This window comes from Bombina bombina, chromosome 9 (assembly GCF_027579735.1).
Source record: "Bombina bombina isolate aBomBom1 chromosome 9, aBomBom1.pri, whole genome shotgun sequence".
Lineage (NCBI taxonomy): Eukaryota > Metazoa > Chordata > Amphibia > Anura > Bombinatoridae > Bombina > Bombina bombina.
In genome coordinates, this window is record NC_069507.1 from 180437824 (window position 1) to 180462461 (window position 24638).

Below are 24638 nucleotides of genomic sequence, written 5' to 3' on the forward strand. Positions count from 1 at the left end.
TAGCAATATAAACCAGAACCCAGGTGATATTATACAAAATAGGAACATATGTATTATTGGTTTGCACTATGGGTATATTAAGGACTCACAACACTTCTGAATATCATATTAAGAAACTGCCAAAGTCGCAGCCAAATCAAAATAGATGGAAGCTAACAGGGCTCAAAACTATTTCCTGGTGTTGGTATCGAGAGTGGCATATCTAAGAAATAATTCCCAACTATAATGTACCCCGAGATATGTAAATTTAACCCAAGTTAAATAGGAACTAATTTATCGTATATATCTTCTGTACTTATTATCGCAGGTTACTTTGTGCTATTACTGTTACTGTAAGAAACCAACTAGTGTAACACAACATTGAGTTGTATCTTGAACTTTTAAAATGCAGTCTAATATGTGACTGTCTTCTGTAACATGTCAAGCTCCCCTATCGCGCGGGCACGGGCCATATGCCCCACAACAAGGCAGGCAACATGTTTAGGTCTATATGGTGTATACATCCTGTTACTTTTCCTGCTATTTAGAAAATAATTTCCAGCCATTAACACAAAAAACATAATTTATGTAAGAACTTACCTGATAAATTCATTTCTTTCATATTAGCAAGAGTCCATGAGCTAGTGACGTATGGGATATACATTCCTAGCAGGAGGGGCAAAGTTTCCCAAACCTTAAAATGCCTATAAATACACCCCTCACCACACCCACAATTCAGTTTAACGAATAGCCAAGAAGTGGGGTGATAAAAAAAAAATGCGAAAGCATATAAAATAAGGAATTGGAATAATTGTGCTTTATACAAAAAAATCATAACCACCACAAAAAAGGGCGGGCCTCATGGACTCTTGCTAATATGAAAGAAATGAATTTATCAGGTAAGTTCTTACATAAATTATGTTTTCTTTCATGTAATTAGCAAGAGTCCATGAGCTAGTGACGTATGGGATAATGACTACCCAAGATGTGGATCTTTCCACGCAAGAGTCACTAGAGAGGGAGGGATAAAATAAACACAGCCAATTCCTGCTGAAAATAATCCACACCCAAAATAAAGTTTAATGAAAAACATAAACAGAAGATTCAAACTGAAACCGCTGCCTGAAGTACTTTTCTACGAAAAACTGCTTCAGAAGAAGAAAATACATCAAAATGGTAGAATTTAGTAAAAGTATGCAAAGAGGACCAAGTTGCTGCTTTGCAAATCTGATCAACCGAAGCTTCATTCTTAAACGCCCAGGAAGTAGAAACTGACCTAGTAGAATGAGCTGTAATCCTTTGAGGCGGAGTTTTACCCGACTCGACATAGGCATGATGAATTAAAGATTTCAACCAAGATGCCAAAGAAACGGCAGAAGCTTTCTGGCCTTTTCTAGAACCGGAAAAGATAACAAATAGACTCGAAGTCTTTCGGAAAGACTTAGTAGCTTCAACATAATATTTCAAAGCTCTAACAACATCCAAAGAATGCAACGATTTCTCCTTAGAATTCTTAGAATTAGGACATAATGAGGGAACCACAATTTCTCTACTAATGTTGTTGGAATTCACAACCTTAGGTAAAAATTCAAAAGAAGTTCGCAACACCGCCTTATCCTGATGAAAAATCAGAAAAGGAGACTCACAAGAAAGAGCAGATAATTCAGAGACTCTTCTGGCAGAAGAGATCGCCAAAAGGAACAAAACTTTCCAAGAAAGTAATTTAATGTCCAATGAATGCATGGGTTCAAAAGGAGGAGTTTGAAGAGCCCCCAGAACCAAATTCAAACTCCAAGGAGGAGAAATTGACTTAATGACAGGTTTTATACGAACCAAAGCTTGTACAAAACAATGAATATCAGGAAGATTAGCAATCTTTCTGTGAAAAAGAACAGAAAGAGCAGAGATTTGTCCTTTCAAAGAACTTGCGGATAAACCTTTATCTAAACCATCCTGAAGAAACTGTAAAATTCTCGGAATTCTAAAAGAATGCCAAGAAAAATGATGAGAAAGACACCAAGAAATATAAGTCTTCCAGACTCTATAATATATCTCTCTAGATACAGATTTATGAGCCTGTAACATAGTATTAATCACAGAGTCAGAGAAACCTCTTTGACCAAGAATCAAGCGTTCAATCTCCATACCTTTAAATTTAAGGATTTGAGATCCTGATGGAAAAAAGGACCTTGCGACAGAAGGTCTGGTCTTAGCGGAAGAGTCCACGGATGGCAAGAGGCCATCCGGACAAGATCCGCATACCAAAACCTGTGAGGCCATGCCGGAGCTACCAGCAGAACAAACAAGCATTCCTTCAGAATCTTGGAGATTACTCTTGGAAGAAGAACTAGAGGCGGAAAGATATAGGCAGGATGATACTTCCAAGGAAGTGATAATGCATCCACTGCTTCCGCCTGAGGATCCCGGGATCTGGACAGATACCTGGGAAGTTTCTTGTTTAGATGAGACGCAACAATCTGAAGAAATACCTCTGGGTGAAGTGACCATTCGCCCGGATGCAACGTTTGGCGACTGAGATAATCCGCTTCCCAATTGTCTATACCTGGGATATGAACCGCAGAGATTAGACAGGAGCTGGATTCCGCCCAAACCAGAATTCGAGATACTTCTTTCATAGCCAGAGGACTGTGAGTCCCTCCTTGATGATTGATGCATGCCACAGTTGTGACATTGTCTGTCCGAAAACAAATGAACGATTCTCTCTTCAGAAGAGGCCAAGACTGAAGAGCTCTGAAAATTGCACGGAGTTCCAAAATATTGATCGGTAATCTCACCTCCTGAGATTCCCAAACTCCTTGTGCCGTCAGAGATCCCCACAAAGCTCCCCAACCTGTAAGACTTGCATCTGTTGAAATTACAGTCCAGGTCGGAAGAACAAAAGAAGCCCCCTGAATTAAAACGATGGTGATCTGTCCACCACGTTAGAGAATGTCGTACAATCGGTTTTAAAGATATTAATTGAGATATCTTTGTGTAATCCCTGCACCATTGATTCAGCATACAGAGCTGAAGAGGTCGCATGTGAAAACGAGCAAAGGGGATCGCGTCCGATGCAGCAGTCATAAGACCTAGAATTTCCATGCATAAGGCTACCGAAGGGAATGATTGTGACTGAAGGTTTCGACAAGCTGAAATCAATTTTAGACGTCTCTTGTCTGTCAAAGACAGAGTCATGGACACTGAATCTATCTGGAAACCCAGAAAGGTTACCCTTGTCTGAGGAGTCAATGAACTTTTTAGTGAATTGATCCTCCAACCATGATCTTGAAGAAACAACACAAGTCGATTCGTATGAGATTCTGCTAAATGTAAAGACTGAGCAAGTACCAAGATATCGTCCAAATAAGGAAATACCACAATACCCTGTTCTCTGATTACAGACAGAAGGGCACCGAGAACCTTTGTAAAAATTCTTGGAGCTGTAGCTAGGCCAAACGGCAGAGCCACAAACTGGTAATGCTTGTCCAGAAAAGAGAATCTCAGGAACTGATAATGATCTGGATGAATCGGAATATGCAGATATGCATCCTGTAAATCTATTGTGGACATATAATGCCCTTGTTGAACAAAAGGCAAGATAGTCCTTACAGTTACCATTTTGAACGTTGGTATCCTTACATAATGATTCAATATTTTTAGATCCAGAACAGGTCTGAAGGAATTCTCCTTCTTTGGTACAATGAAGAGATTTGAATAAAACCCCAGTCCCTGTTCCAGAACTGGAACTGGCATAATTACTCCAGCCAACTCTAGATCTGAAACACATTTCAGAAATGCTTGAGCTTTCACTGGATTTACTGGGACACGGGAAAGAAAAAATCTCTTTACAGGAGGTCTTATCTTGAAACCAATTCCGTACCCTTCTGAAACAATGTTCTGAATCCAAAGATTGTGAACAGATTTGATCCAAATGTTTTTGAAAAAACGTAACCTGCCCCCTACCAGCTGAGCTGGAATGAGGGCCGCACCTTCATGTGGATTTAGAAGCTGGCTTTGCTTTTCTAGAAGGCTTGGATTTATTCCAGACTGGAGATGGTTTCCAAACTGAAACTGCTCCTAAGGATGAAGGATCAGGCTTTTGTTCCTTGTTGAAACGAAAGGAACGAAAACGATTATTAGCCCTGTTTTTACCCTTAGATTTTTTATCCTGTGGTAAAAAAGTTCCTTTCCCACCAGTAACAGTTGAGATAATAGAATCCAACTGAGAACCAAATAATTTGTTACCCTGGAAAGAAATGGAAAGTAGAGTCGATTTAGAAGACATATCAGCATTCCAAGTTTTAAGTCATAAAGCTCTTCTAGCTAAAATAGCTAGAGACATAAACCTGACATCAACTCTGATAATATCAAAAATGGCATCACAGATAAAATTATTAGCATGTTGAAGAAAAATAATAATATTATGAGAATCATGATCTGTTACTTGTTGCGCTAAAGTTTCCAACCAAAAAGTTGAAGCTGCAGCAACATCAGCCAATGATATAGCAGGTCTAAGAAGATTACCTGAACACAGATAAGCTTTTCTTAGAAAGGATTCAATTTTCCTATCTAAAGGATCCTTGAAAGAAGTACCATCTGACGTAGGAATAGTAGTACGTTTAGCAAGGGTAGAAATAGCCCCATCAACCTTAGGGATTTTGTCCCAAAATTCTATTCTGTCAGACGGCACAGGATATAATTGCTTAAAACATTTAGAAGGAGTAAATGAATTACCCAATTAATCCCATTCTCTGGAAATTACTTCAGAAATAGCACTAGGAACAGGAAAAACTTCTGGAATAACCACAGGAGATTTAAAGACCTTATCTAAACGTTTAGAATTAGTATCAAGAGGACCAGAATCCTCAATTTCTAAAGCAATTAGTACTTCTTTAAGTAAAGAACGAATAAATTCCATTTTAAATAAATATGAAGATTTATCAGCATCAATCTCTGAGACAGAATCCTCTGAACCAGAAGAGTCATCAGAATCAGAATGATGATGTTCATTTAAAAATTCATCTGTATAAAGAGAAGTTTTAAAAGATTTTTTATGTTTACTAGAAGGAGGAATAACAGACATAGCCTTCTTGATGGGTTCAGAAACAAAATCTCTTATGTTATCAGGAACATTCTGAACATTAGATGTTGATGGAACTGCAACAGGTAATGGTACATTACTAAAGGAAATATTATCTGCATTAACAAGTTTGTCATGACAATTAATACAAACAACAGCTGGAGGAATAGCTACCAAAAGTTTACAGCAGATACACTTAGCTTTGGTAGTTCCAGCACCAGACAGCGATTTTCCTGAAGTATCTTTTGACTCAGATGCAACGTGAGACATCTTGCAATATGTAAGAGAAAAAACAACATATAAAGCAAAATTGATCAAATTCCTTAAATGACAGTTTCAGGAATGGGAAAAAATGCCAATGAACAAGCTTCTAGCAACCAGAAGCAAAGAAAAAATGAGACTTAAATAATGTGGAGACAAAAGCGACGCCCATATTTTTTAAATGCTTTTTGGCGCCAAAAATGACGCCACGTCCAGAACGCCGACATTTTTGGCGCAAAATAACGTAAAAAATGACACAACTTCCGGCGACACGTATGACGCCGGAAACAGAAAAGATTTTTTGCGCCAAAAAAGTCTGCGCCAAGAATGACGCAATAAAATGAAGCCTAACAGCCCACAGGGAAAAAAAGTCAAATTTTTAAGGTAAGAAAAATAATTGATTCAAGTGCATTATCCCAAATATGAAACTGACTGTCTGAAAATAAGGAATGTTGAACATCCTGAGTCAAGGCAAATAAATGTTTGAATACATATATTTAGAACTTTATAAACAAAGTGCCCAACCATAGCTTAGAGTGTCACAGAAAATAAGACTTACTTACCCCAGGACACTCATCTACATGTTTGTAGAAAGCCAAACCAGTACTGAAACGAAAATCAGCAGAGGTAATGGTATATATATAAGAGTATATCGTTGATCTGAAAAGGGAGGTAAGAGATGAATCTCTACGACCGATAACAGAGAACCTATGAAATAGACCCCGTAGAAGGAGATCACTGCATTCAAAATAGGCAATACTCTCCTCACATCCCTCTGACATTCACTGCACGCTGAGAGGAAAACCGGGCTCCAACCTGCTGCGGAGCGCATATCAACGTAGAATCTAGCACAAACTTACTTCACCACCTCCATAGGAGGCAAAGTTTGTAAAACTGAATTGTGGGTGTGGTGAGGGGTGTATTTATAGGCATTTTAAGGTTTGGGAAACTTTGCCCCTCCTGGTAGGAATGTATATCCCATACGTCACTAGCTCATGGACTCTTGCTAATTACATGAAAGAAATAGATTCCAATAGAGAATATCCAGCCGTGAATTTAAAAACCCTGCTAAAACCCATGCAAAGAACCTTGTTCTGATAATAGACCGGAATGGATACTGATCTTAGGAAAAGGATGTATGCTAGTGTTTTTTATTATCTACATTCCTTATAACCTTACTTTTTTTCATTTTATACAGGGAGCCTGCAATGCATTTAGAGAAGAACAACTAACAGAAATATTTCTAAAGAATCCACGTGATCAACATAACAAAACCGTCCTGATCTTTCACTGTGAATTTTCCTCAAAGAGAGCACCAAAACTGTATGTGAAATAAAGTTATATTACTGTATGTAAGAGTGCATGGTTGATATAAGTATTTAAAGGGGTACTTTACCCATTTTTTTTTCTTTCATGATATTCGGCTAGAGCAAGCAATTTTAAGCAACTTTCTAATTTACTCCTATTATACATTTTTCTTCATTCTTTTGCTATCTTTATTTGAAAAAGGAGGAATTGAGCCGGCCCATTTATGGTTCAGCACCCTGGATAGCGCTTAACCAAAAATGGGCTGGCACTTAAGCTTTACATTCCTGCGTTTTCAAATAAAGATAGCTAGAGAACGAAGAAAAATTGATAATAGGAGTAAATTAGAAAGTTGCTTAAAATTGCATGCTCTATCTGAATCATGAAAGTAAACAAATTGGGTTTAGTGTCCCTTAATCAAAGTGTAAAAAGCACTGGCACTGTATTTGTATTTTGTTAGAAGTATTGTTAAAGGGACATGAAACCCACATTTTTACTTTCATGATTTAGAAAGAGAATGCAATTTTAAACATCTTTCTAATTTACTTCTATTATCTCATTTGTTTGATTCTCTAGATATGCTCAGTAGCTGCTGATTGGTTGCTGCACATAGAAGCCTCGTGTGATTGGCTCACCCATGTGCATTGCTTTTTCTTCAACTAAGGATATCTAAAAAATGAAGCAAAATAAGTAATAGAAGTAAATTGTAATGTTGTTTAAATTTGTATTCTCTATCTGAATCATGAAAGAAACATTTTGGGTTTAGTGGCCCTTTAAGTGGAAGAAGCAGTAAGAGGAAAGTTACAGCTCAGAAGACAATAGCCTCATAGTCAATTTTTTTTTTATCTCTGGTACCTTGTACAGCACTAATTGAAGGGACATGATTGTACACTAGATTTCTTTGCATAAATGTTTTGTAGATGATCCATTAATATAGCCCATCTGGAAGTGTTTTTGTAGCAATATTTAGTTTTGCTTATTTTTCATAACATTATGATGATTTTTCAGACTCCTAACCAAGCCCCACAGTGTCAGATGTGTACATGTGTTTACAGTCTACTGCTGGCATCTGTTTATGTTATCTGTCTTTTCATTCTCAGGGAAGGGGGAGGGGGAATGTCTACTCTTCCAGTTTTCAAACCCATTTCAGTGGGTGTCCCAGCCTAACCTCATCAACAGTGCTGAACTGGGAGCTTTTAAGTTCATTTTTAAAAGGTTTTATACTGGATTTTTAAATCAGTATTTGTGCATATTCTTGTAGTGTTGATTACATGCAGTTATATGAAAATTGGTGTACACTGTCTCTTTAAATAGTTACACATACCTCCCAATTTTTAAAGGGAGACTGAACCCAAATTTTTTCTTTTGTGATTCAGATAGAGCATGACATTTTAAGCAACTTTCTAATTTACTCCTATTATCAAATTTTCAGAATTCTCTTGGTAACTTTATTTGAAATGCAAGAATGTAAGTTTAAATGCCGGCCCATATTTGGTGAACAACCTAGGTTGTCCTTGCTGATTGGTGGATAAATTCAGCCACCAATCAAAAACTGCTGTCCAGAGTTCTGAACCAAGAAAAAAAGCTTAGATGCCTTTTTTTCAAATAAAGATATCAAGAGAATGAAGAAACATTGATAATAGGAGTAAATTAGAAAGTTGCTTAAAATTGCATGCTCTATCTGAATCATGAAAGAAAAAAATTTGGGTTCAGTGTCCCTTTAAGCTCTTCATCTATGGCAGGGTGTACTGGGGGTGGAGCCTCTGGGAACTGGATATGGAGTCAGACCAGTCTGGGGTGTCGCCAGTTGATCCAGGAGTGAGCAGCTGTGGTCAAAGGGAGTGGCTGATTATGTGCAGAATTAAAAGTGGTCATTGGTTTCAATGAAACATATAATAGGAAGAGAAAATGCCCCTTATAGTAATGAGCTGAAGTTTGTAAAACGTGCATAAAATTATTAAAGGGACATGAAACCCCAAATTTTTCTTTTATGATTCAGATAGAGCATACAATTTTACACAACTTTCTTATTTACTTCTATTATGTTTTTTTAGTTCAGGAGCGTGCATGTGTTTAGAACACTATATGGCAGCAGTTTTTGATAATAGAACTGTATGCTCTTTATGAAACACTAAATAAAATTGTTGGGTTTCATATACCTTTAAAACAAAACAACTTTATTTATTATTTTTTTTTTTTTTACAATGAGCATTTACTTCAAGTATTGTCATGTACTGTAAAGTCTATAAGCACAACCAGTGATATGCCTGTCTCTTTTAGTTATTTTAGAAAGCTTGAAATATTGTCTTACACTGTATGGTGTTGAAATATTTTATAGAAAATGGTTTACAGTTATAAAAGCTCACATTATGATATAAGGATTATTTAACAATAACGTTTTAAATTGATGTTTGGTTTGCAATACCTAAGCAGCTGAGTATCATATATATGACTCAATTTTAAATATTATTTTTTATTATTTAATACAAATTTTAGAGCATAGGAATAAAGTTTATTAAAAAGAAAAAGAAAACACTTCCAGGTTCCTGTACATGAGAGAATTGCTCTGCAAAATATTCTTTCTAAAATCTTATTTGATGTGCACTTTAGTCAAATGTGACTACTTATATATTTACAGGTGCAAAAATAAAAAATATTGTTTTAAAAAAGATGATTTAGGGGATGTTCTGTGGTAAAAATAAATATACTTTTCCCTAAAGCAATTTAAATTTATGCTCTTTTTTAAAATATGTGTTTAAACTCTGCAAAGGGACTAAATGCATAGTTAAAGATGTGCACTTAGTGTACTCTATTTCCATTCCTGAGCAAAACCTGACTGGTACATTGTCATTGACCATGAGTATCTTGGAACCAGCAGTGCACTGTGTCTGGGTGAATCAGCAGTCCAAAGCACAGTCTACTCCAGAATTGTTATTGTTTAAAAAGATACGCCTAGATTACGAGTTTTGTCGGTAATGCTGTGCGGTGCTAACGAGCAGTTTTCCCTCACCGCTCACCTACAGACAACGCTGGTATTACGGGTTTTTACAAACCCGGCGTTAGCCGCAGAAAAGTGAGCGTAGAGCAAAATTTAGCTCCACATCTCACCTCAATACCAGCGCTGCTTACGGTAGCGGTGAGCTGGCACGATTTCCCCATAGGAATCAATGGGGGAGAGCCGGCTGAAAAAAACCTAACACCTGCAAAAAATCCGCGTTCAGCTCTTAACACAGCCCCATTGATTCCTATGGGGAAATACATTTTATGTCTACACCTAACACCCTAACATGAACCCCGAGTCTAAACACCCCTAATCTTACACTTATTAACCCCTAATCTGCCACCCCTGACATTGCCGACACATGCATAATATTATTAACCCCTAATCTGCCGATCCGGACACCGCCGCCACCAACATTATACTTATGAACCCCTAATCTGCCACCCCCAACATCGCAGACACCTACATTATATTTATTAACCCCTAATCTGCCACCCCCAATGTCGCCGCAACCTACCTACACTTATTAACCCCTAATCTGCTGCCCCCAAAGTCGCCGCCACTATATTAAAGTTATTAACCTCTAAATCTAAGTCTAACCCTAACACCCCCCTGACTTAAATATAATTAAAATAAATCTAAATAAAATAACTACAATTAACTAAATTATTACTATTTAAAACTAAATACTTAGTTATATTGTAGCTAGCTTATGGTTTATTTTTATTTTACAGGCAAGTTTGTATTTATTTTAACTAGGTAGAATAGTTATTAAATAGTTATTAACTATTTAATAGCTACCTAGTTAAAATAAATTCAAATTTACCTGTAAAATAAATCCTAACCTAAGTTACAATTATACCTAACACTACACTATAATTAAATTAATTACCTAAACTAAATACAATTAAATACAGAAATTACAGAAAATAATAAAATAATTACAAGTTTTTTAAACTAATGACACCTAATCTAATCCCCCTAATAAAATAAAAATCCCCCCAAAATAATAAAAAGCCCTACCCTATACTAAATTACAAATAGCCCTTAAAAGGGCCTTTTGCGGGGCACTGCCCCAAAGTAATCAACTCTATTACCTGTAAAAAAAATGTACAATACCCCCCAACATTAAAACCCACTACCCACACACCCAACCCTACTCTAAAACCCGACCCAATACCCCCTTAATAAAACCTAACACTAACCCCTTGAAGATCACCCTACCTTGAGAAGTCTTCACCCAGCCGGGCCGAAGTCCTCAATGAAGCCGGGCGAAGTGGTCCTCCAGACGGGCAGAAGTCTTCTTCCAAGCCGGCCAGAAGAGGTCCTCCAGACGGGCAGAAGTCTTCATCCAGGCAGCATCTTCTATCTTCATCCATCCGGCGCGGAGCGGCTCCATCGTCAAGACATCCGACGCGGAGCATCCTCTTTATACAAGGTCCAACTGAAGGATGAAGGTTCCTTTAAATGACGTCATCCAAGATGGGGTCCCTTGAATTCTGATTGGCTGTTCAAATCAGCCAATAAGATTTCAGTAGCTCTCATCCTATTGGCTGATTTCAACATTTCAGACAATAGGAATGCAAGATACCCCATATTGGGGTATCTTGCATTTAATCTTCAGTATGCGACGGACGATCGCATGAAGAGGAGCCTCCATGCCGCTGAGGACCACCGCTGAGGATCCATGCATCGGGGAAGCCAGCTCCGCACAGTGCCGCCTTCACTCCAGGTGAAGATAGAAGATGATGGAGCCGACTGGACAACCTTCTCCGTCGGACTTCAGGAACGGTAAGTACCTATTTGGGCTGTAAAAGAACTGAATGCCCTTTTAAGGGCAGTAAGAGCTGAATGCCCTTTTTTTAAATGTAAAAGAGCTGTATAACTTAGGGCAATGCCCTACAAAAAGGCCCTTTTAAGGGCTATTGGTAGTTTAGTTTAGAGGGTGTTTTTATTTTGGGGGGCTTTTTTATTTTCATAGGGGTTAGGTTTAATTTTTGTTATTTTTCATAATTTTTTTTTATTTTTTGTAATTTTAGATTATTTTTGTGTAATTTAATGTTAGGTTTTATTTAAGAGTAACTTAGTACTGGGGTTAATTTAGGGGTGTTAGGTTAGGGGGCTTAGTAATTAAATTAGTTATTTGCGTTTTGGGGGTTGGCGGTTTAGGAGTTAATAGGTTAATTAGTTAATTAGGCTTATTGCAATGTGGGCGTTTGGAGGTTTAGGGGTTAATTGGTTAATTAGGTTTATTACGATGGGGGTTGGCGGTTTAGGGGTTAATGGGTTAATTAAGTTTATTGCGATGTGGGGGTTTGTCGGTTTAGGGGTTAATATTTTAATTATGTTATTTGCGGATTAGGGGTTATTACTTTATTATTATGCAATGTGGGGAATTGCGGTTTAGGTGTTTGTTAATACTTTGTGCGGGAGGATAGTTTTTTTTTGTTATACTTTGTGCGGGCGGTTATGTGTTTTTATTTATTTCTTGCGGGCGGTTACTTGTTTTTTCGATATGTCGTGCGTGCAGTTGTGTGTTTTTTTTTTAATGCTTCGGGCTTGCCTACGATGCATCCAGGTGGATTCCAAAAATCGCAGACGCAATTATAGTATACATTCCCCAGTTTTTCATAACCAACACTGTTAATACACTTTTTACCTCTGTGATTACCTTGTATCTAAGCCAGCTCCGCACAGCGCCGCCTTCGCTCCAGGTGAAGATAGAAGATGATGGAGCAGACTGGACAACCTTCTCCGCCGGACTTCAGGAACGGTAAGTACCTATTTGGGGCTTAGTGTTAGGATTTTTTATTTTTTTGGGCTGTAAAAGAACTGAATGCCCTTTTAAGGGCAGTAAGAGCTGAATGCCCTTTTTTTAAATGTAAAAGAGCTGTATAACTTAGGGCAATGCCCTACAAAAGGCCCTTTTAAGGGCTATTGGTAGTTTAGTTTAGGGGGTGTTTTTATTTTGGGGGGCTTTTTTTATTTTCATAGGGGTTAGGTTTAATTTTTGTTATTTTTCATAATTTTGTTTATTTTTTTCTGTAATTTTAGAGTTTTTAATTTTTTGTAATTTTAGATTATTTTTGTGTAATTTAATGTTAGGTTTTATTTAAGAGTAACTTAGTATTGGGGTTAATTTAGGGGGTGTTAGGTTAGGGGGCTTAGTAATTAAATGAGTTATTTGCATTTTGGGGGTTGGCGGTTTAGGAGTTAATAGGTTAATTAGGTTTATTGCAATGTGGGTGTTTGGCAGTTTAGGGGTTAATATGTTAATTCGATTTATTGCGATGTTGGGGGTTGGCGGTTTAGGGGTTAATGGGTTAATTAGGTTTATTGCGATGTGGGGGTTTGTCGGTTTGGGGGTTAATAGGTTAATTAGGTTTATTGCGATGTAAGGGGTTGGCGGTTAAGGGGCTAATATTTTAATTATGTTATTTGCGGATTAGGGGTTAATTACTTTATTATTTTTCAATGTGGGGAATGGCGGTTTAGGTGTTTGTTAATACTTTGTGCGGGAGGATAGGTTTTTTTTGTTATACTTTGTGCGGGCGGTTATGTGTTTTTATTTATTTCTTGCGTGCGGTTACTTGTTTTTTCGATATTTCGTGTGTGCAGTTGCGTGGATTCCAAAAATCGCAGACGCAATTAGAGTATAGATTTCCCAGTTTTGCACAACCAACACTTTTTACCTCTGTGATTACCTTGTATTTAAGCCACTGCAGACTTCCCCCTTATCTCAGTTCTTTTGACAGACTTGAATGTTATCAAATCATTGTTGACTCATAAATAACTCCAGTGGAGTGAACACAATATAATCTACAGTCATGTGAAAAAGAAAGTACACCTTCTTTGAATCCTATTGTTTTATGTATCAGGACATAATAACAGTCATCTGGTCCTTAGCAGGTCTTAAAATTAGGTAAATACAGCCTCAGATGAACAACAGCACATGACATATTACTCTGTGTCATGATTTATTAAACAAAGCCAAAGCCAAAGCCAAAATGGAGAAGCCATGTGTGAAATTTACACCCTTACTGCTTCCATTGGAATTAAGAGGCTAAGTAGCAGCCAGGTGCTGCTAATCAAATGTGACACCTCTATAAAAGCCAAAGTTTAGCAGTTTGCTGGTCTGGAGTATACAGGTGTGTGTTAACACAATGCCAAGGAGGAAAGACATCAGCAATGATCATAGAGAAGCAATTGTTGCTGCCCATCAATCTGGGAAGTCCATCATTCTACAGTGAGAAAGATTATTCATAAGTGGCAAACATTCAAAACAGTTGCCAATCTTCCCAGGAGTAGACATCCCAGCAAATTCACCCCAAGGTCAGAGAAATTGCAAAAAAAAACAAGAGTTACATCTCAGACTCTACAAGCCTCAGTTAGCATGTTAAAGTTCATGACAATACAATTAGAAAAAAACTGAACAAGTATGGTTTGTATGGAAGGGTTACCAGGAGAAAGCTTCTTCTCTCTAAAAATAACATGGCAGCACGGCTTAGGTTTGCAAATTTGCATCTAAACAAACCACAAGCCTTTCAGAACAATATATTTTGGACAGTCGAGATCAAAGTGGAGATGTTTGGCCATAATGCACACCGCCACATTTGGCGAAAACCAAATACAGAATTTTAGCACAAAAACCTTATACCAACTGTCAGCATGATGGTGGAGGGTTGATGGTTTGGGCTTGTTTTGCAGCCACAGGACTTGGGCACTGTGCAGTCATTGAGTCGACCATAAACTCCTCTGTATACCAAAGTATTCTAGAGTCAAATGTGAGGCCATCTGTCAGACAGCTAAAGCTTGGCTGAAATCGGGTCATGCAACAGGACAATGATCCCAAGCACACCAGCAAATCTACAACAGAATGGCTTAAAAATAAAATAATCAAGGTTGCAATGGTCCAGTCAGAGTCCAGACTTAAACCCGATTGAAATGCTGTGGCAGGACCTTAAGAGAGCTGTGCATAAACAAATGCCTGCAAATCTTAATGAATTGAAGCAAAGTTTTAAAGAAGAGTGAGCTAAAATTCCTCCACAACGATGTGAGAGATTGATGAAGTCATACAGAAAATAATTACTTTAAGTTATTGCTGCTAAAGGTGGTTTTACAAGCTATTGAATCATAAGGTGTACTTAGTTTTTCACACATGGCTTCTCCAATTTGGCTTTATTTTTGTTAAATAAATCATGACACAGGGGCCTATCTATCAAGCCGTCAACTTTGTTGCATTCCCTGGCACCAATATGCTCGCCTAACATCGCGGTCGCAGACCTGAATACGATCTCCATATTTATAAAAAAAAAAGCCGCCAAAAAGCTGCGCACCAAGTATGGGGCGATGAGCAGCGGACTGTTGTTAACTAACAGTCATCGATCTCGCTGCTATTCGGCTTTTTACCAACTTTATTTATACCCTGTCACTAAACACCGCCACTATACTAAAATGTTTAAACCCTATCCCGCCGCTCTCCAACCCCACCGCAACTAAATATATGTATTAATCCCTATCCTGCCGCTCCCGGACCCCACCGCAACTAAATAAAAGTATTAACCCTATCCCTCCACTCCCGGAACCCACCGCAACTAAATAAATGTATTAACCCCTAAACCCCTGGCCTCCCACATCACTACCACTAACTAAACATATTAACCCCTAAACCGCCAGCCCCCCGCATCGCCATAAACTAAATTAAGCTATTAACCCCTAAACTTAACAACCCACTAACTTGACATTAAAATTACAACATCCCTATCTTATAATAAATTAAAACTTACCTGAAGAATTAAAAGAAACTATATTAAACTATTAATTAACCTACCCTATTATCCTACAATTAAATTAAACTATATTAAACTATTAATTAACCTACCCTAACTATTATACTAAAATTACATTAAACTACCAATTAAATTAACTATATTACATATTAAAAAAGAACCTAACCCTACTCAAATTATTTAAATCTTCAATTAAAAATTACTAAGTTACAAAAAAAAACTAAGTTACAAAAAAAACAAATACTAAGTTACAAAAAACAAATAAACCCCAGTATCAAAAATAAAAACGAATTACACCTATTCTGATAGTCCTATCAAAATAAAAAAGCCCCCCCCCAAAATAAAAAAAACCCTAGCCTACAATAAATTAAAAGGGCCTTTTGCGGGGCATTGCCCCAAATAAATCAGCTCTTTTACCTGTAAAGAAAAATACAAACACACCCGACAGTAAAACCCACCACCCACACAACCAACCCCCCCAAATAAAAACCCTATCTAAAAAACCTAAGCTCCCTATTGCCCTAAAAAGGGCATTTGTATGGGCATTGCCCTTAAAAGTGCATTTAGCTCTTTTACTGCCCAGACCCTACTCTAAAAATAAAACCCACCCAAAAAACCCTTAAATAAACCTAACACTAACCCCCAACGATCCACTTACAGTTCATTGATTGGAACAGCCAATAGGATGAGAGCTGCTCAAATCCTATTGGCTGATTGGAACCTTTCAGCCAATAGGAATGCAAGGGACACCATCCTGGTTGACGGCAGAGACCGTATTGAAGAGGAGCTCCTCGTCGGATGTCTTCAGGATGGACCCGCTCCGTGCCGGATGTCTGCAGGATGGACCTGCTCCACGCCAGATGGATGAAGATAGAAGAGGCCGCATGGATGAAGACTTCGCCGGCTGGATGAAGATAAAAGAGGCTGCCCTGGATGAAGACTTCTTGCCGCCCGGATGAAGACTTCTTGCCGGCTGGATGGATCCTTCAAGCGGAACTTCAAGAACTGTAAGTGGATCGTCGGGGGTTAGTGTTAGGTTTATTTAAGGGTTTTCTGGGTGGGTTTTATTTTTAGAGTAGGGTCTAGGCAGTAAAAGAGCTAAATGCCCTTTTAAGGGAAATGCCCATACAAATGACCTTTTCAGGGCAATGGGGAGCTTAGGTTTTTTAGATAGAGTTTTTATTTGGGGGTTTGGTTGTTGTGTGGGTGGTGGGTTTTACTGTTGGGGGGTGTTTGTATTTTTCTTTACAGGGGAAAGAGCTGATTTCTTTGGGGCAGTGTTTTTCAACCAGTGTGCTGTGGCACACTAGTGTGCCATGAGAGATCCTCAGGTGTGCCGCGGCAGACTGACAACAGTGTAGGGGTGTCCCTCTTTCAAATTTTGAAATATTGGGAGGTATGTGACAGGCTCATCAGGCATCATTTACAACCATGACATTGACATTCATTCACAGACAATCATTATGATTGTTTGTGAATGAATGTCAATATGTCATGTATAGTTTGTAGGAGGCATGGCATGACAGCACAGTACAGTGTGTGTGTGTATATATATATATATATATATATATATATATATATATATATATATATCCTGTATTAGGCTACAATGTGTGATTTTGTAAAATTTTGGGATGGTGGTGTGCCACAGGATTTTTTAATGTAAAAAAGTGTGCCACGGCAAAAAAAAAGGCTGCAAATCACTGCTTTGGGGCAATGCCCCACAAAAGGCCCTTTTAAGGGCCATTGGTAGTTTATTGTAGGCTAGGGTTTTTTTTATTTTGGGGGGGGGGCTTTTTTATTTTGATAGGGCTATTAGATTAGGTATAATTCGTTTTTATTTTTTATACTGGTTTTTTTTTTGTAACTTAGTGTTTGCTTGTTTTTGTAACTTAGTTTTATTTTGTAATTTAGTAATTATGAATTGTAGATTTAAATAATTTGAGTAGGGTTAGGTTTTTTTTAATATGTAATATAGTTAATTTAATTGGTAGTTTAATGTAATTTTAGTATAATAGTTAGGGTAGCTTAGTTAATAGTTTAATATAGTTTAATTTAACTACAGGTATGTTTAATTTATTATAGGATAGGGATGTTGTAATTTTAATGTAAATTTAGCGGGTTGTTAGGTTTAGGGCAGGGCCGGACTGGGAATAAAAAGCAGCCCTGGATATATTAAAGATCAGCCCTATATTTATTAATTTTATGTTAAGATAGATAGAAAGATAGATAAACACACAATATATACACATAGAAATGCAAGTGGGTGTATATACATATATATATATTGTGTATGCTTGTGTGTGCGTCTATGTATGTATGTATATATATATATATATATATGTATATATATATATATATATATATAATTTATTTAGTGTTGAAAGTGTGGATAATTGCAATTTGGAGCAAACATTAGCTGAAGCAGAGCTACAGTGTTTACATAAACAATGTCTTATAAATCAGAGCAGTGAGAAATATATTAGGGTGCTGGTACTGGAACAAAAAACACACTTTATTTTTTCCTGAAGTGCTGCAACAGTACTTACTACAAAGTGATGCAGTGTGGTTCTTCTTATCCTCTGCTAATGAATTTACTGCCAGTCTCATCTGCCTGCACGGGGGGAGATAGTTCCTCCCTGATCACATTCTTTCGTTTCCGGGTAAAGACTAATGTGACCTCCGGTCTCCTACTGTCCTAATAAATCCGTCACAGCGTAGTAAGAATAAAAGTATGAGCATGTAAGCAAGGGGGAGGCATCATCAAAGGGGAACAAAGTGCCGGTGTTCAGGCACATTTACAAATTATACAGAACACATATTTTGCAGGAATAGATGCTGCTCTATTCTAATTTGACAGGTCAGCCAGCCCAGCTTGCAGCAGGCCACTGGGAAAAGTCCCGGCATCCCGGTGGCCCAATCCGGCACTGGTTTAGGGGTTAATAGCTTAATTTAGTTTATGGCAATGTGGGGAGCTGGCGGTTTATGGGTTAATAGGTTAATTAGTGGTAGTGATGTGAGGGTTTAAGGGTTAATACTTTTATTTAGTTGCGGTGGTGTCCAGGAGCGGCGGAATAGGGGTTAATACTTTTATTTAGTTGCAGTGGGGTCTGGGAGCGGCAGAATAGGGGTTAATAACATTATGTACTTGGCGGTGATGTCGGGGGCGGCAGATTAGGGGTGTTTAGACTCGGGATTATGTTAGGGTGTTAGGTGTAAACTTTACTGGTTTTCTACCATAGAAATCAATGGGATATCTGGCAGCATCGAACATAAGCTTTCGCTGCTTGATTCCTATGGCATCCGCGGCCTCCAGGGTGACGGATTGAAAACCAGGTACGCTGGGCCGGAATATCCACGAGCGTACCCGTTAACTATTTGATAATTTTGAAAAAGTGTCAAATAGTGCCGAATGTGTATTCGGAACATCTGTAATGACGTAAGCATCGATCTGTGTCGGATTGAGACCGGCAGATCGTATGTTACGTCACAGATTTCAACTTTTGCCGGCCTGTAGGCTTTGATAACTAGGTCGAATCAAGCTTGCCACAATTACGCTGTGGAATTCCAGCGTATTTGCGGTTGACGGCTAGATAAATATCCCCCACAGTGTAATATGTCATTTGTTGTTGTTCATCTGAGGTTATATTTACCTAATTTTAAGACCTACTAAGGACCAGATGATTGTTGTTATGTCCTGATATGTAAAACCTTAGAATTCAAAGAGCGTGTACTTTCCTTTTCACGTGATTGTAGATGACACATAAATTAGAGCTATCTAGCTGTAAAAAAAATGTAAAAATCCCCTGACATAAGAGGTGGCGTTCAAGGTCTTAGAAATTAGCATATACGTCTAGGCTTAGCTTTTAACAAAGAATACCAAGAGAAAGCAAATTTAACAATAAAAGTAAGTTGTTTAAAATTGCATGCCCTATCTCAGTGTTTCCCAACCGCGGTACTCAAGTACCCCCAACAGTCCTGGTTTTCATTATAGCTGAACCAGTGCACAGGTGAAGTAATCAGCTGATCAGTAACCATGGTAACTAACCTGCTCTCATCCATCAGCTAATTATTTCACCTGTACTCTAGTCCAGCTATAATGAAAACCAGGACTGTTGGGGGTACTTGAGGACCGCGGTTGGGAACCACTGCGGCCTATCTGAATCATGAAAGTTTAATTTTGACTTGACGGTCCCTTTAAATGTTTGCTAAATGTTTATATAACAGTAAATAAAGAAAACCCTCAGTACTGCACATTTTACAGCACCCTGTTGTTAGACTGAAGTCTCTTTCACAGGTAATAAAGGCAGACCAGCAGTCTTTATAGACAGAAAACAAATATATATTGATTAGGTAGCAATTGTACAACAGAACATGGTGTATCAATGTCATATCACAGCATACATATACTATTATTCCCTGTGTGATAGATAACTAGGCATACGGCAAATACAAATGTTATAATGTAAAAAAAGAAAATATTTAATAATTATATTTGTTTTGTAGGTGTCGGAGGTTAAGAAATATGGACAGAAATGTAAATGCTTATCCACATCTGTACTATCCTGAACTCTATATTTTAAATGGTGGCTATAAGGAATTTTATGAGCAATTCAAGGTAAGATTTACATCTACTTCCTTACCATGCCAACTCGTTTCCTACTTATGATTTAGTATTATATGGCCATCTAGGCCGATACGTTACACAGGACCCAATTATATAAAGGAATTCTGCTAAGCACTGGTAAAAATAAGTATTAAAGGGGTATTCTACTGGCCTTAGCTATGTGCTTTAGCCCTGCAAAAGCAGGAAACCACTGTTGAGCCAATCAGGAGTGTCAGTCACAAGACCTACCAATCTAGAGCTGAATTCTTCTAGGGAGCTACAATACTTGTGGCTCACCAGTGGGAATGTAGCTTTGCAGAGATTAAAGGGATAGGAAAGTCAAAATTAACCTTGCATGATTCAGATATGGCACGTAAGTTTAAGACACTTTTAAATTAATTTCTATTTTCAAATGTGATTTGTTCTCTTGGTATCCCTTGTTGAAAAAGAAAACTCACATATCCTACACTAGTGGGAGCTAACTGCTGATTTGTGCCTGCACACATTTGTCTCTTGTGATTGGCTAATTAGATATGTTCAGCTAGCTGCCAGTAGTGCAATGCTGTTCCTTCAGCAAAGGGTAACAAGAGAATGAAGCAAATTTGATAATAGAAGTAAATTGGAAAGTTGTTTAAAATTGTATGTTCTAATTATAGCCATAGACGCAGAAAAAGCGTTTGATAGAGTGAACCATGATCACATCCTGAATACGCTCTATCGGTTTGGATTCAATAATAATTTCCCAAATTTAATTAAAAAATTATGTGCTCAATCTTATACTGGTTTAATAATTAATGGAACAGTGCTGAAAACGATTAAAATAGAGAGAGGGACGCGGCAAGGATGTCCTCTTTCGCCGCTACTTTTTGATTTAGCAATTGAGCCCTTCGCTATTAAAGTTAGAAAACACATTGATGGTATAAAGATTAACAAAACAGAGGTAAAATTGGCACTTTATGCCGATGACATATTAATATATATGGCTAACACTCATCTAAATATACCTAAGCTAATGAATATAATCAATCTATTTTGTCAATTCTCTGGCTATAAAGTTAATTACTCAAAATCTGATTGATGTGGTTGAAAAAAACAAAAAGCTCTCTGGTAAAAGTCCCATTCAAGGTAGTTACAGAGGCATTTAGATACCTTGGGATTATGATCTCGGCCGATCCACAAAACTGGTATTCCTTGAACGTTCCCCCCATCTTGACACAAATCACAAATCATATGAAAAATTGGCAAAATCTTCCCCTATCACTATCTGGAAGAATAGCACTGTTTAAAATGGTGCTGCTGCCCAAAATTTTATATATCTTGCAAAATCTTCCTATTCTACTGAGATCTTATGATCTAAGGAAATTAAACACAACAATTCGCCAATTTATCTGGCAAACAAAGAAACCAAGAATAGCACTGCGTAAATTATCCTTCTCTAAACAAGCTCTTGGATTAGCTCTTCCTGATCTGCGTTCATATAACCTAGCTTTTATTGGACGTATTGTAATCGATTGGATAACGGAATCAGACTATTTTATGGATAACACACTAGAGGCTAATATAATATATCCCTTCTCTCTTACAAGCTTAATACATATAGATCTCAAAGCAATTCCGACTCAACTAAAAGCTCTCAAGTCAATATACATAATAATACAGGCCTGGAAAAAGATCGGGGCACAAGCAGGCGTAAATATAAATATCCCAAAGTTCCAGACGTTTATAGGGAATCCAGAATATCAAGAGGGATCACAATCAACGATATTAAAAAACTGGCAAAGGAAGGGTCTCTATTATGTAGCTCAATTTATTAATCCAACAACGGGAGTCATTCGATCCTTTGAGGATTTGAAACATGAATTTGATCTTACCAATAGGGACTTTTTTTTGCATTCTTACAAGCTAGACACTATGTGCAACAGCTACTAAATACATTCCCAGGGAAATGGTCATGGGGTAAAATTGAAAATTGGCCGATTTTGGCCAAAGCAGGGCATCATTCTATCTCCACTTGTTATCTATACTTGACATCACAGTTTGAAAGTTCTAACTTAGAAACTATAGCCCTTAAATGGTCAGATCTTATATCAGATGACATTGATTCAAAGCAGCATGTATCAAGATCAATACAATTGCTTTTTCAAGCCACAATCTCAGAGACCTGGAGAGAGTCCCATATAAAATGAATTTATCAAACTTACTATACACCCGAGAAAGGAGCTAAGTGGAAGAATAAAAATTTCAATAAATGTCCAAAATGCAGTCTTCCAGCTGCAAATTTGATACATATGCTATGGTCATGCCCCAAGATAAAACAATTCTGGAATAGAATAGAATTTTGGATACTCAATGTTCTTAAAATATCTGCACATAGATTTACTCCAAAAGATATAATATTCCTGATAGGCCAAAAAATCCCTTCAAACGAAATTAAGATAATAAATCTAATCATCTTAGCCGCCAGATATCAAATATTTAAGAACTGGAAGAATAAAATCTCCCCATCAATAACAGAAGTTAAGAATTATTTAAAAAAACAACTAATAATGGAGCAAATGACCACGGACCTAAACTCAGAGAAGGAAATTTGTAATTTTTTTTAAAAATGGTCTAAATTTATTAGAATTTTTTCAACCAGAGAAATTGATTATTTAATCTTTCCATTCAGAAATACGGAAATAGCTCTGCTCAATATCTGGTAGAGAGTGAGGGGGCTTGAGAGGCGCGGGGGAGGCGAGGGGGAGGTTTGAGGAAAAAGGCTTGTCTGTCTATATATAAATTCCCCTTTTTTTTTTTATAATGGCTGACCGGTGGCCCTCTCACTATGATAGGCCTTACTTTTATTAAGAAATAGATATCTAATATCGCAATAGGCCTAAGAGGAAAGGGATAGCAAAATAAGAATTTTTTGAGGGCCTGAAATGATAATTAGTGTTTAAAGGGAAGGAGAGGGAAGAAAAGGGTAATGGGTGGAGAATCCTCCCAATATAATATAATTGATTTTGGTTGACAAATCTAAGGAATGATTGCAATTTCTTGTAAAATGTTTATGATAACATATTTATCTAATCATACCTTTTTTTCTTTTTTTCTTTTATTTTATGATTGTAAATTTTGTGAAAAAATTAATAAAAAAGAGATTTAAAAAAAAAAAAAATTGTATGTTCTATCCAAATCATGAAAGAAAATGTTTGGGTTTCCCGTCCCTTTAAATAAGTTGCAAGCCAGAATCAGTAATGCAAACATGACATACTCTAGTGTGTAATGATGCATTAGAATGCCCCTTTAACAAGCAAAAATAATAAGTAAATAATTTCACTAATCCAGCATCAATAATTCTAGCTTTAATTGAAAACTGCTTTGTTTTTTTGCAGAGTCTATGTGAACCACAAGGCTATGTGAGCATGATAGATAAGGACTTTAGTGACCAACTCAAGCAATACCATCGGTACGGAAATCCTTTGGGGACACGCAGGATCCGGAAAGCACTGTTTAAAACCCCATCACCTAACAAAAGCACAAAATCTTTATCAAAACATAAATTATCGAAAAATACTGAGAACAAGTGAGAGGGGTGATCCTATCAGAACCCATAGTGATTTATTACTCATGCTTAGATACATTGGTTTCCACATTTAAATAAAGAAGATGTGGTTCTTTTAAAGGGACAGTCAACAATAAAATTGTTAATGTTTAAAAAGATAGATAACACCTTTACTACCCATTCTCCAGCTTTGCGCAACCAACATTGTTATATTAATATACTTTATAACATTTAAACCTCTAAGGGGCCTATTTATCAAAGCATCAACTATGTGGCATTCGCCGCCGGCGTCAATATGCTCGCGAGACATCGCTACTGCGGATCTGAATACGATCTCCTTATTTATCCAAAAAGCCATAAAAAAACACGTGTGTCAAGTACGGTGCGAAGAGCATCAGACTGGTGTTAACTAATAGTCATCAATGTCGCGGTTATTCTCGTTTTTCCCAACTTTATTTATACCATTTCATTACTTTCCATGAACAAGCACACACATATATATATATTTATGTGTGTGTGTTATGACAGAAATCTTTTGCAAACATATTTACATGTCCCTAAGTTCCTTTTTTTGTTCTAAACAATGTTGTCTGTCCTATCTCTGTGTTTATTTATACCACTATATGTATATAGTGTAAATGTATTATTATTCTGAGCAGGAATAATTGCAAATATAACATGTAATCAGAGTAACATATGTATTTATTTGCAATCAATGGATATTTTAAAGGGATAGGAAAGTAAAAATGTAAGTTGCATGATTCAGATAGAGCATGTCATTTTAAAACACTTTAAAATTCACTTCTATTTTCAAATGTGCTTTGTTCTCTTGGTATCCCTTGTTGGAAAAGAATACGCACATATCCTACACTAGTGGGAGCTAGCTGCTAATTGGTGCCTACACACATTTGTCTCCTGTGATTGGCTAAATAGATGTGTTCAGCTAGCTGCCAGTAGTGCAATGCTGTTACTTCAGCAAAGGATAACAAGAGAAGGAAGCAAGTTTGATAATAGAAGTAAATTTGAAAGTTGTTTAAAATTGTATGTTCTATCCAAATCATGAAATAATATTT

The 24638-nt window shown here is 37.2% G+C and overlaps 1 protein-coding gene across 1 annotated transcript in view; it reads left to right on the forward strand.

Moving 5' to 3' along the window:
• Positions 1–23762, forward strand: part of LOC128640484 (M-phase inducer phosphatase 1-B-like) — a 61640-nt gene extending 37878 nt beyond the window's left edge. The window contains exons 5-7 of the mRNA XM_053692962.1: positions 6519–6643; positions 19922–20033; positions 23396–23762. Coding sequence (XP_053548937.1) covers positions 6519–6643; positions 19922–20033; positions 23396–23590 — 432 coding nt within the window. The 3' untranslated portion in view covers positions 23591–23762. The remainder of the gene's footprint in view (positions 1–6518; positions 6644–19921; positions 20034–23395) is intronic.
• The last annotated feature ends 876 nt before the right edge of the window (positions 23763–24638 follow it).